At 32.0% G+C, this 14,299-nt stretch overlaps 1 protein-coding gene across 2 annotated transcripts in view; it reads right to left on the bottom strand.

Annotated features, from left to right (window-relative positions):
* Nucleotides 1-14,293, bottom strand: part of LOC106464090 (histone-lysine N-methyltransferase 2C-like) — a 31,161-nt gene extending 16,868 nt beyond the window's left edge. For both annotated transcript variants that reach the window (XM_013924201.2, XM_022391761.1), the window contains exons 1-11: nucleotides 14,261-14,293; nucleotides 13,305-13,380; nucleotides 10,388-10,560; nucleotides 10,003-10,061; nucleotides 9,127-9,391; nucleotides 8,738-8,877; nucleotides 5,915-6,001; nucleotides 5,266-5,637; nucleotides 4,713-4,820; nucleotides 995-1,104; nucleotides 271-514 (exon numbers count right to left, since the gene is read on the bottom strand). In XM_013924201.2, the coding sequence (XP_013779655.2) occupies nucleotides 271-514; nucleotides 995-1,104; nucleotides 4,713-4,820; nucleotides 5,266-5,637; nucleotides 5,915-6,001; nucleotides 8,738-8,877; nucleotides 9,127-9,391; nucleotides 10,003-10,061; nucleotides 10,388-10,560; nucleotides 13,305-13,380; nucleotides 14,261-14,270 (1,644 nt within the window). In that variant the 5' untranslated portion in view covers nucleotides 14,271-14,293. The remainder of the gene's footprint in view (nucleotides 1-270; nucleotides 515-994; nucleotides 1,105-4,712; nucleotides 4,821-5,265; nucleotides 5,638-5,914; nucleotides 6,002-8,737; nucleotides 8,878-9,126; nucleotides 9,392-10,002; nucleotides 10,062-10,387; nucleotides 10,561-13,304; nucleotides 13,381-14,260) is intronic.
* Between the last annotated feature and the right edge of the window lie 6 nt (nucleotides 14,294-14,299).

The raw sequence follows: 14,299 nt of genomic DNA on the forward strand, positions 1-14,299 counted from the left end.
ACTATATAGTTTTAGGATTAACTTGCTTTACTAATTTAACTTTATCCAATTTTAAATACTCAAAATAGAGTTATACATCAGTATTTTAAATCAATATTAAATATATATATATATACCCGATTTTATTTAACATAATCATGGTGGCAGTCATGTAAAATGCATCATATTTTGTTAGAAAGAGGGTTCTAATCCTTGACAAGTACAGTTCATGCTTTGAGTCAAAAGTGCAATAATAAATTAATCCTGCTTTAGGTGTAATCAAGAACTTGCCTTATCCTTGTAAAAAGAACATTTTTCCTGAAATGCACATGGGAAGTGGTAAACATTGGTGCACCTGGGTTTGAAACAGCGTAAGGAAGCACCAACCATCTTGCATCGTACACAAACTGACACCATGGCTCGTTTGAAGGCTGTTTCTACATTAATCAGAGCACCATTCACTGTCTCATACACTTCTGTGGACCAAAGAGCACAATTCAAGTGAACCCACTTTTCAACATCTGCATTCAGTAATCTGCAAAGACATAAAAGCTGAATATAACACACATTAAAACACTTATTCTCTCACTTAAACTATTTATCACAGGTAACAGAAACATAAAAACATGTTCCTTTTAAGATTATATGAATAAAAAATAGTTAGATTTGGCAATAAATTAAAGGCTATAATTATTTAGGGCACTTTGTCTTTAAATAAAGCACAAACATCTTTAAAATGAAAATACATACACTATATTTAGCAGAGTGAGCACAGTGGTTTTTCATTGGATAAAAAAACTGTAGACTGATGTTTCACAGCCAATAGGCACTTACATACTAACAAATTTCAGAAGGCACTTAAAGACAAATCTGAGAATGGTTTATATATATTTCTGTATTTTTGATCTCCTACACATTACAGAATTGTAGGACAAACAGAAAAAAAAAAAATTGGAAGTAGCAGAATTCTGTTCTTACACAACAAGCATACAAGTATCTTGCTGAAATTTCTTACCTGGCTGGGCCTTCCGTGTCTCCATCTCCTACTTCATGACACAAAACACACATTCTTTCATCTTTCAGTCCCTCGTTTGGCTTGACACAGACAGATGTAGTGTCAAATGTCTACATACATGTCAAATAATGATACTGCTTATCAATGATAGATCTGTACAACATTCTAAATTATTAGTTTCTCCCTTCAATTAAAGCAATATCCAATTTTTTAAAATTTCATTCTTTTGCACATCAAATTTCAGTTCAGAATAATTTTAAACAACTGAAGGAGCTTTTATATATTTAAACATCAACATTAATAGGGACATTTGATGTATTACCATCCTTCTAAACTAAAGGTTAAAAATAATAATCTAGCAGATAAGACAGTTAAAATTTCCCAAATGGTAAGGAATGCATGAAAATTGGCAAAGATTATTAGGAAATTCATATAAAAGTAAGACCCATCACAGACCTTTTCCCAAACAGCCACCACTGAAAATAACATTATCCAACTACACTTGAAATGAACATAGAAATATCATGTAGATATGACATTACATGTGAAGGTTCATATAAAAGTAAGACCCATCACAGACCTTTTCCCAAACAGCTACTGTAATGGACTGTTATTGTGGCCACCATCAAATATCACCATAACTATATGCTTTTAACATACACGAGCCATAAAAATGTCTAAGGCCATACTTTCTTGGCCAGCGAGTTTGATTTTAACATTTAAAATATAAATCTCATTTACAATCTGCTGCTAACCATTGCTATCTGGTTACCACATTTTTGTGACTGTTTCTACATTCAAAATAATAAAATTACTTTGATTCTTTTAAATTATGTACACTTAAAAGGGCATTAGTTAACAATAATTCACCAGTGAATGGTTTCTGCAATATTCCTTTCCACAATGAATTTAATAGATGTAATTGCATGCAAGTCAGAACCAACGTTCCCTCTAATCTTTTTTAATCCATGTGCACTACCAGTTTTATTTATTTATTTAGTTTTTTTTGGGGGGGGGGGGGGGGTTAGACCATTGACCTATTGGATCATTAGGCTGCTTTGCAATGCCACCAGTTGGTTATTTGGGCTTTAGGCTATTGACTATTATGGTCATTAAGGCCGTCAATGTGTTGAGACTCCTGACCATTACTGAGGGTAATGAAGTGCGTGGCACTTGATTGGTTGTTGTGTGGCCGCACAGCTTAGAGGAAACACTAGTCAGAACTTTGTGGTGGTGGTATTAGCCTAATGTAGATTTTCAATTTACAGATGACAGCAAGCGGAATGTCTTTACATAACAAGGTAATGCAAATAACACCTACTACCAGGAAAAGTGAATACCAAAAACAAGTTACTGTTTGGACTTCTCGTGCACCGTGACAAGAAAAGACAGATGAAAATATGTCCAACTGTATGTCTTGCAGTCAAATGCTTACAGAGCTTATGCAGACTCAGACTACAGTGAACTATTGGACTTTCTAACATGGACTAAATAACACTCTGAAAAAGTATTCATAATTTATGTAGTGGTCCATAATCCTGGACCTGGAGCTTATGGTCATGGAATATGTAAGATCCCACTGAGAAAGCAATTCTATGATTATTTCTTAGGACAAGTTGTTCCATGCTTGGTCACAATGGATATAAAAACTATGCCTATTGGATTCCTGAACACATCAAGGACATGATGGTCTTTGCCAGTGAACTATACTGAAACGTTAAAAGAATTCAAGAAGATAAAGTTTACCGTTCAAATATCCATGCATGTCTTTTCACTCATAGCACTGGACCAAAAATCATAAACAGGAAAATAAAGTGGTCAAAAGAGATGTGGAGGCTGTGAGAAAATACTATGAATTCTGCATGTCTAAGACACTGGACAAGAAATAGCAAGATCAATCAAACACTGAATCTGGCTTGTTGCAAACATGAGATGATAATGTATACCATCATGAGTACATGTACAGTGTGCAAAAAGTCTTCGCAAATGATATTGAAGCTCTTGTATCAGACATAGAGGAATTCAACAACCCATTCAAAGAAGACAGTACTTGACAAAAGGGATGCAATGCCTGTTTCTGTAGTGTATTATGTGTAATGTGTCTAGCAACTAGGACAGTCACAACATAAGACCTACATGAATAAGCAATTAGAACAATGTTCCACACAAATAACTGACATGATCTGCCACTTCTTTCAACTCCTCACAAGCCACAATGAAAGACCCATGCACAGATTTCTGTTTTGAAGAGCAACGGCAACCTTTTTATTTTGCTAGATTATACATTGCATGCCAATTTAGAGACAATAACTTATCTTAAAATGTGGTTCAAATATAAATGTTTTTCTAAGATCGGGAAAGATGACTAAGATCATACTGCTGTGTGATGCAATCTATCAGATAGATTCACAATGCTAATTGTTCTATAAGTGTTTTAAACATTAAGTAATAGCCAGATTGAAACTAGAAAGCTTCATACACCACATTAAGTGATATATCCAAACTCTCTGATCAGTAAAATGTAGTTTTGGATATTAAGATTACATTTCTATGGACATTAAAAACATAGATTTCCACAAAGCTGATTTTTGATGATGGCCATGTTAGAATTCAATATGGTGGCTACTTGGAAAAAAAGATCTATGATGGGTCTTGCTTTTACATAAATTTCCATATCAAATTGAAATGTATGCCAAATTTTAAATACTTAGATGTCATTTCTATGTGCATTTGAAGCATACACAGTTGAGTAACGTTGGTTTTTTATGGTGGCCATAATGAAATCTGAGATAGTTGCTGTTTGGGGAAAGAATTATGATGGGTCTTGCTCTGCAAGAAAATCTCTGTGTATGCCAATTTTCATGCTTTCCTCATGACTTCATCAATTTCAAGCTGATTTGCTGGAACTTAAATCATATTTTAGTGTGTTCAAAAACCTAATGTTACATAGAGTTTTACTCTGAGTTTTAATATCTTCCACAGTAAACTTATATTAGTCTCCGTTATGATGTACATTTCATTACCAAAAGAAAGACCTTACTACTTTCTGACATAATCTACCGATGAGGCTTAAGGATTATTTTCCATGACAAAACTTTGAAAGTTGACCAGAAAAAAAACAACAAGTAAACTTTGGTTGATTAACACTTAATTAAGAAACATTGTTCAAGTTGTAATTATGTAACCATTAACTGTTGAGAAGAAAACAGGTGTAAAAACAACAAAAAAAGTAGTCAATTGACACTTAATTCAAAAACAATGTTCAAGTTGTATGTTTCATACACGTCAGTTGTTGAGAGGCACGAAGGATTTAAAACAACAGAACAAAAAACTGAGCTCTCTGTTCAGGACTCCCAGTTAAGTGACCCCAACTGAAGCACAGATGACAGTCCTTGATAATTTTACAACTTATATTGGAGTAACCAGTTTCCAACCAGGTTCTACAGCACAATGATACCATACTCTTCTGTAGTCACAACAAAAAACCTTTTGGTTAATTTACATTAGACTAAACTGTGTTCTTCATTTCATGAGCAGCATTTCATTTTTGACAAAGAAGTAAAACAAATATATTTTTAAATTGTTGAAAATCGACCCTTACACTGTCTAACATCCATTACTTATATATACCACCAATTGTGTATTGTGTACTTGTTATAAATTTAAAATTTATTTAGCTATTTTATTTTTCAACTTTATCCACTACTACAGAATTTACCTGCCCAAGGTCTTCTTCAGATAGATTTTTATATGTTTTATATGAACAACTGTCCTTCCAAAACTTCCATCGCAAACCGTGCCACTTTTTCGATAGTGGTTCAGAATCCTGCAAAACGAAAACATACATATATATTTATTTGTTAATTGTTATATTAACATTTTATCCCATACAAGCTATCCAATATTTACCGTTCACTAATAAGGTCAATTAATAAAATGGTTATTGCATGTTGAGAACTGAACACTGAGGTACATCATGGATAATGCCACTGGTCTCGTTCTAGCACAATTAGAAACCCTAATTTTGATTACTTGTTTATTTTGTGATATTAATCAATGCTCACATATACTCAAATATATCAATTAATTGACTTACTTGCCCAGCTTTAATAGATTGTGCTAAATGTTTCCTGGCTTATGATATCACTGCATTCACCTTAAATATTACTTCACAGATTTTTATTTCTATGACTAGACTTCTTCACTTATGAGGTCACCACTTTTAATAAAATCTCTTGTCAATAAAACGTACATAATACTGCTATACAAACCTCCTTTTTGTCTAGGATACTGTGCTTTTTGGCTCTGGAAACATCAGAGCTGATACTGGTTTTTGTCTTTTCCTCCAAAGACATAAACTGATCATGCACTACTTCTTCTTCTACAGTTTTAGCACTAACATTTTCATCATCTTGGATAACATCTAGTTCTTCTGTTCTCTCTATTTCAAGTGTGGGAGAAGATTGAGCTGACACGTGAAGAATGTTCTTACAAGGTTTCTCAGTTTCAGATTCGGCCACACCTTCCGCAGTACACGACCCTGAACAGTTTTCCAAGAACATAGCTCCTTGGTTTTCTACAGCACTGGTACATTTTTCTGATTGAGCAGCATTACCAAGATGACTAACAACAGCAGTTGTCTCCTGTAAGAAATGATAAAACAGTTCTTCACTCTAAATTCAACAGCAAACAAATTTCTTTTATAATGATGTATAAATAACAAATTATTACAGGATATTCGTACTACAACTGTAGGTTTGTAGGTAAATTCATCTGAGCTATATTGTACATGTAAACTATAATATTTTAATCTCCACTTCTTGCAATGTTTCACAAATGAGCTCGTTAAAGTCCAAAGAAACTCAAAATTCAAACTCTTAAAAGTAAAAGTGAGGAAAAGAATAATAAATCAATGTATACCTTTTGTTCAGAAGATGATGCTGATTTGTGCGTCAGAGCAAATTGAACATAGCAGTCAGTGCTGCAAAAAGTAACTTCATCGTTTTCCTATAGAGATGTTATAATTTATATTTAAAAACATCATTCAAAATCATCTTTAAAATATCCTTATTTTTACAATCAAGACTGTTAGGATCTTTACCTTATACAGAAATTATTAAATAATATAAATTTTGCCTTTTATGCATTTATTTCACATTGTATTTAATATTTTGAAAACTTAGGTTTTACCATTAACATTGCTCACGTACAGAATGTTTTTTTATATATTCCTAAATTATAAAAATACAAACAAAAGATCACTAAAGAAATCAGACCTCTAAAACTGAGCAAATATCAAGTTCAAAAACTAGAGTATTATTATTATTATTACTTTAATATGCAGACATATCATAGACTTTCTACTTGCTTTTAGTTATATAAGTAGCTTCTTAAACTGGTGAATGGTTCACCAAGTGGTAAAAGAAATTTTTTTTTAAAGTCAATGGAATCTTAGGTGTGAATGATTTAAAGTAGAATGAAGTATCAGGATTTGTGCTTGGTTCGTATGGGTTGAAAATAACTGTTTTAATAGATTCAGATTAAAAATTACAAATCATTTTGTGACCCTTAAAAAATTTTGCTTCTGTGCTTTGGAGAAGGAAACTGAGCCTCAATTCCAGAAGCTTGTCACAGGAATGCAGGAACACCCCAGTCATTGGTGTTACAAACATGTTTAAAAATGTGTAATGATAGTCATTCATTACTTTCTGTTTTGTTATATTATAAGAAATTATTTTGCTAACTGGTGTATGTTGATAGTCATTCATTATTTTCTGTTTTGTTATATTATAAGAAATTATTTTGCTAACTGGTGTATGTTGATAGTCATTCATTACTTTCTGTGCATGACACTTAACCTTTAATTGTATATATGGAGAAAGGAAAATGGAACATAAACAAATAATAAAGAAGTGAAGTCCAGTGAATGATACTTTGTGATACTGACATAAGGGTGAATGGCATTGAAAAAGTTTAAGAAGTACTGCCCTAGGGAATACTAGTAAAATGTACGACATCTGTATATATATTACAGCCAGTAAATGATGTGAAAGAACAAGATTCATAAGGTGTGCTGTTGACTGAACAAAGAAACAAAGGTTACCTGTTAACTTGTACTTTTGTTTTTTAGTTCAGTTACACCTGGATATCCAAAAGTTCAATTACTTTTCGGAGATTACCGAGTTTAGCTATACAGGGATCTATTCAGAGAGAGAGACAGCTGTGGATCTAATCACAATCTTGTACGAGCAACAGTCTTATTGTTCATATGCTGCATTTTTATTTTATTTAGTTGTAATAAAAATTTTGCTTCTTATATTCATTACTTGTCCAGCCTCATCATGTCACACACTAGAAAACTCAGTCAGGTTTTCAAATATCCACATATTTCTTGGTCAACTCTGCGGATTTATTCGATACTTGTGCAGAAATCACCAGAAAATCATACTATTACAGCACTTAATAAATATCAAGTTTGATACTCTTCAATAATTTTAAGAAATTGAAATATATCAACCAGGGGTAACGTTACTTTAGTTTTTATATTCTAGCAAATTAATCAAAAATTGTATTATAATTCAATACATCTTTCTATCTATCACGAGAGATACAGAAAAATTTATATTCAAGTCAACAGATGCAGAGATCTTAAACCATTAAATAATAATTTTGGAGCTCACAGGATTTGTAAGAAATGCTTCAAGAAGTTGAAAAATGCTAGATTTTACACTTCTATAGCTAGAGAAAAATGTCCTTTTGGAGGTATATTCAGGAGTATTTTTTCAACAATTTTTTATTTTGGTGTTCTTCACTTTGTTAATTTCCTTATAAGTAGGATGTAAATAGCTATGTCTATTTTAGACCTTGTCTTGAGTATTGCTGCATGCCACAGTGTCATTCCATAGTATAAATAATTTATTTGGTAACAATTCTGTATTTTTCTTTTATGATTTGTGTGTCATACCCAGGTGAAGGAATGGTGCATAGATTTGTACAGGTTACCAAGGTGAAGGAATGGTGCATAGATTTGTACAGGTAACACAGGTGAAGGAATGGTGCATAGATTTGCACAGGTTACCAAGGTGAAGGAATGGTGCATAGATTTGTACAGGTTACCAAGGTGAAGGAATGGTGCATAGATTTGTACAGGTTACCAATGTGAAGGAATGGTGCATAGATTTGTACAGGTTACCATGAGCTGCAGATTAATTTGTTTGTCAGGTTTTGCACAAAGCTACTTGAGGGTTCTCAGCACCAGCTGTACCTAATTTTGAAGGTAGGCAATCAACATCACTTACTTCAAACTCTTTTACTACTATTTATTAATTGATAGTAAGATTGACCATCATGTTATAACACCCCCTTGGCTGAAAAGGTTGAGCATGTTGGTGACAGGTTTTGATCATGAGACACGCACATTGTGAGTCAAACTCCCTAACCACCAGGCCCTGTAAATGAATCTTCCCTTGAAAAGGTATAATGAGAAAGATCACCTTGGATTGTAAAATACCATATCAGGACCTGAGTTCATTTAGTGAAGTATTTCCCTTGTGCTTAAGTAGTTAACAAGCACCAATCTGAACACAAAGGCAGGTCATCCAGTTCCATGTGATATTGTTTACTCCAGTTCTTAACCTGAGAATGCCACACAAACTACTAAGAAAGTAAGTATTTTACTAAAACAATTTACCTTTATGATAAAACATGCCAGGAATAACGTATATTCCATTAAATAAATCTTACCCATTCATCTTTGGAAATGTAGGGAAGTTCAGAAGCCTTCTTCTGAATGCCTGCACCAACTACAGCAATGTCACAATGCCTACAAAATCGGGGTTTCACATCTAACAGTGATTCATGAATCTTGATAGTTGAGTGTTTGGCTATGAACAGAGTACATAACAGCAAAAAATATTAAAATCAAGGTCATAATGAATACATCACTTTATATATTGTATATTTTTGTTATTATAACATGTCAAATTGTAGGATTGAATATATATAATATTTTTAACACAATTTAACTTTTCTGGTTATTTTTTCCGGTCCACTCCTAAGAATCCCTGTTTTTATCTTTTCTTCAATTTCCATTGTTCTTACACATGCTCACATACATATACTTTCTTTAATACCTTTGTTGTAAAGCCCAAGCTTCTGCACAGGAGAAGTAGGAGTACAATCAACTTCAAAAGTAGTTGGACGAGGTATCTTTAGCAAGTCAGCCAGTGCATTAAGAACTCCTTGAACGTCATCGGATTCAGATGAAGACAAGGTCAAAGTCACTGCAACATTGCCAGAGTCTTTAAGTGGAACAGGATTTTTGCCCAATCGTAGCTTTTTAGTCTTGTTGACAAACATCTCATGTCGATTCTTTGCTTTTATCACATTTTCTTTATTCTGAAAAGAAGTTTTCCACGTATTCTTCACTGTCACTCTTTAAATACATCAGTATAAAATTTATCCAAAACCGAATAACACTCAAATAGTTTTTAAATAATATTATTAATATTTAAAATACTATTCATTAAAATGCTTTCACAGACCAAACTAATTATAATTTCTGCTATATTACAGGAAATTACTTATTTCTGGTTGTCTTAAAAATATACACTAAAAATCTGAACTTTATTAATTACTTTTTAATATAATAGGAAATCTCTAAAACACCTTTGTTTCCCATATCTACGTTTCTATATTCTTTATTTGAAATTCTGTGCACTGTGATTGATTTAAAAAAAATAAAATGCTACAGTTCTTACAAGGATGAACTCAAATAGGACATTTTGGTTCAGTGTATTCTGAACAACTTCATAAAATTAATAATCAAGCAAGAACTGAGCCAGTCATCCCGTATGAAATGAAGTAGATGGGTGTGGTTGGGAAAGTAGACTTTATCTAATTGTCCTTATAAGATTGACCATCACCAGTACTTGTTAATTCTCCTCTTCCTCTTACAACTTAAGAAGAAAAATAATAAAGATGAAACAAACACATAATAAAAAACTTACCTTTTCTTCATCATTATCTGATGCTGAGGATGGTGATTCATCAGTTGTATTCATTAAAGCTGTTAAATGACAAAATAGAATATTTTATTCTGTAATTATTCAGCACTTAATCAACATACACAGAGAGCATAATCATAGCAATAAAAACCACAAACTCTAAGAAACATTTGCTTTAGTACTACATATTTTGCATCCTCAGAGTATGGGCTACTAAAAGCTTAATCGCAAAAAATGGAGCTTTTCTTATCTATAAACATTGGGAAGAATGCAAAAATAAATTTCACTACAATATAATACAGTATTTCATGTGAAAATTACATTAATAGTTACTGTATTATATTTCATACAGTATACTCATTTATATGTATTATCCCATAAAACATACCTCTCACTGGAATAGGTGCTACAATGGGAGCTACAGGGGAACAAGTTAACCTCTCTCTTTGGGAACACTCATCACCACTGATCAAAAGCAATCCTGGAAATATTTCTGGAGGGTCAACCATTTCACATTCGGGTGATGAAGAAGAGATTATTGTTTCTGGAGATTCAGCATCTCTAAAAAAATAAAATAAAAAAAGGTAGCGAGTTATGTTTAATTTATAAGACAGATATGCAGAACACTTATTGTTCGTTTTTTCCCCCATTCCTACTGGTAGAACTTGATCTAGTAATGTGCCATGATGGTGGTGTCCACTTCTCTGTCTTGTGTCACAAGTAGTTATGAGGAACTGGCTGAATTAATTTTGATGATATTTGGTAGAGGAACTAATGTGGACCCACAAATATTGAGCTTAAATGGATAAATAACTAGATGAATGGATCGAGTTTGGCAGCAATTTGAATTTTACCACCAAGTGACAGCTTATGTGAACAAGAAAGTCAGTAACAAAATACATAGACAGTTGACATCAAATGAAAGTCATATTTAATGCAGCACATAGCAAAGGTACCTTTCTACCAGCTGTATGGTTCAAAATGGAAGATTTGTTTATAGTTAAGTACAAAGCTACAGAATGGGCTATCTGTGCTGTGCTCATCACAGGTATCATAACCCGATTTTAGCACAAGACTTCAGACTTACTCCTGAGCCACTGGGGAACAAAATGGAAGAAGTGGATGGTCTATATTGCAATTCATAACTTTACTTTATATATTTCACGGTATCTTCAAGCATAAACACTTGAAACTCTGAAGGATTGTTAACAAACATTGTTCTACTAATTTTTTTTCGTTTCCAGTAAAAAATAATTTTGTTAAGAAAAAAAACTTCCAAAATATCAAGTATCGGATATTTCTTTATATCGAAACATACGTACCTACACACTTCGGTTTGTGGTGTACATGTAGAGAAATAATTTTGTCACTATTCTCATGTGGTCTTATTTATTTTGCAAAAACAAAAGTTAAAGAATGAATAAAAAATGTTTATTTGACTTTTAGGTTAATTACCTTTACACACAAAAATGAATTAGTGGTGCTATATTCGGTGATGTTTGCATGAGTTAGTGATGTTTATATTTAGTTATGCCTGCATGAATTAGTGGTGTTTTTATTTGGTGATGCTTACATGAATTAGTGATGTTTTTATTTAGTTATGTCTGCATGAATTAGTGGTGTTTTTATTTGTTGATGTCTGCATGAGTTAGTGATTGTTTTTATTCGTTGATGTTTGTATGATTTATTGGTGTTTTTATTTGTTGATTGCCTGTATGATTTATTGGTGTTTTTATTTGTTGATTGCCTGTATGATTTATTGGTGTTTTTATTCGTTGATGTCTGTATGATTTAGTGGTGTTTTTATTCGTTGATGTTTGTATGATTTAGTGGTGTTTTTATTTGTTGATGTTTGTATGATTTAGTGGTGTTTTTATTCGTTGATGTTTGTATGATTTATTGGTGTTTTTATTCGTTGATGTTTGTATGATTTATTGGTGTTTTTATTCGTTGATGTTTGTATGATTTATTGGTGTTTTTATTTGTTGATGTTTGTATGATTTATTGGTGTTTTTATTCGTTGATGTTTGTATGATTTATTGGTGTTTTTATTCGTTGATGTTTGTATGATTTAGTTGGTCAGCAGCACCCTCTCATCCAACAACCTATGCTAATGGATTGATTGTTATTCTTATAATGCACCCACTACTTGAAGTGCAGGGAGTACTTTGTGATATTGGAAAGATTTGAACCCAGATTATCAAATCTCTACCACAGGGCCAATCCACACCAAAAAACAAAACCTTAATTAATTACAACTAACAGAGACTTGCAAAACATTTGTGGTCAAATTAGTATCTCTATTGCAACAGTACTTTTTTTTAACTACAGGATTTCTAAAATAGTACAAAAGAATTTTAATCACAGACACTGAAATCTACAAGTCTATTTGTCTTAGGCCTAACATTAGTTAAGCCTTTATTAAGTATGGTATTCGATACAGAGATAAAATAACACTGCAACATGTGTATGTTTTTTGCTTTAGTTTAATTAGGGCTAAACTTTACTGTACTTAATACCATCAGTAAATAAACTTATAATGTTATTCTATGACCTAATGTTAGAACTTGTTAAAAACTTTGACAAGCTTTTAATATGTTGTACAAAATGTCTACTGGAGTATATTTATATCCACCTTTTTTTTTTTATGGCCATTGAAATGAAGTGTGCGCGCATGCACGTTTAGATAGTAAGGTGCACGTCTATTTTCAGAACAAAACCTGAGTATTATTATAATAGATGACTTAAAACTTTGGTTTCTGCTGAATCTTCCAAGAATAAAACTTCACTAAAGGAAAAACAAAAGTTTCTGTCAGCCATTCCCAACACCCTCTATTTTAACAATATTTGTAATTACAATAATTTAAGGCTAAAATTAGATATACGTTTCATGTCTTTAGTGTTAGATGGAACATATGTGTTTTCCACAGTGAAAAATTAAATTTAACACTGCAGGTTATTATCTCTCTGCTAATCTTCCAAACCGTATTTTTTATTTGTATTTTGAAACTTTAATCTCAAGCCACCCCTTCTCATTAATCAGTGGAGAATTCATAATGTTAAAGATAAAGGAGCGACTGCTAGGAATATGTTGATAACACAATAATTTACATGACCATTTCATAACTTATACCATAATTTTAATAGTTCTCGTAATAACAATACACAAGTAATTCTGTTGAGATCAAATTATATTTCAATTCAGTTTATTTAAACACTTGATACCTTCTTCACACACTTGACAGAAATTGAAAAATTTATAAATTTCTTAGATGTAAATTACAATACATGGTTTCAACACTTACCTGATAATTCTTTCATGATTTATAAACAACTGTGGTGTTGATATTGATGTTGAAACATCCACAAAACCAGGAGGATCTAAAAACAATTCATACAATGCATGGACAAAATCTTTATTACAATAAATAAAAGTTTTCACACAGTGCAGAAACAATTTTAGTTAATGCAAATACCTTCTCTTGTTCACCAGAAAATTCCAGACATAAATATTTTCTAGACTTTATGTACCATCAAAATTACAATTCATTTGACTAATCAGGTCATTCTTATCCAAACATTTACACTCAATCTGTTTTAGTCTTAGATAAAAGCATTAATCTGGTCATTCTTATCCAAACATTTACACTCAATCTGTTTTAGTCTTAGATAAAAGCATTATCTGGTCATTCTTATCCAAACATTTACACTCAATCTGTTTTAGTCTTAGATAAATAGCATTATCTGGCCATTCTTATCCAAACATTTACACTCAGTCTGTTTTAGTCTTTGTTAAATACTGTTATCTGGTCATTCTTTTCTAAACATTTACACTCAAACAATTTTAGTCTTAGATAAATACCATTACTAAGCAATAATGAGTGATTTCACCTAATTTCTGATTTGTTCTTCATGCTGAATGCTGTAATATTACTCAATAATTACTTAGCAATTTCACAATTTCAGGAATAGCGAGCAAGCAAAATAATTAAGTTATGAGCTCAGTAAATCTATAAGTATGAATTATGGGGTTCAGAAGTTTTTGTTTTTTAAATATATATTCGCTGAAATTATGTGACAGATTTTTTTGTCATCCTTAAAACAACTTATTCTTTTATGCAATATTTTTACATCAAGGAACTGGTACTCATACTGAATTAAAGACTGTGACAAACATATAAAAAAAAAATTACCAAAAACTCTTACCTAAAAACTCACATTTTGGCACATATTCAAAACTACATATTAGAGCTAAACTCACCTCTAACCATATTAACAAATTCATCACAATAGTAACCCC

This window comes from Limulus polyphemus, unplaced genomic scaffold, assembly GCF_000517525.1.
Source record: "Limulus polyphemus unplaced genomic scaffold, Limulus_polyphemus-2.1.2 Scaffold1559, whole genome shotgun sequence".
NCBI lineage: Eukaryota > Metazoa > Arthropoda > Merostomata > Xiphosura > Limulidae > Limulus > Limulus polyphemus.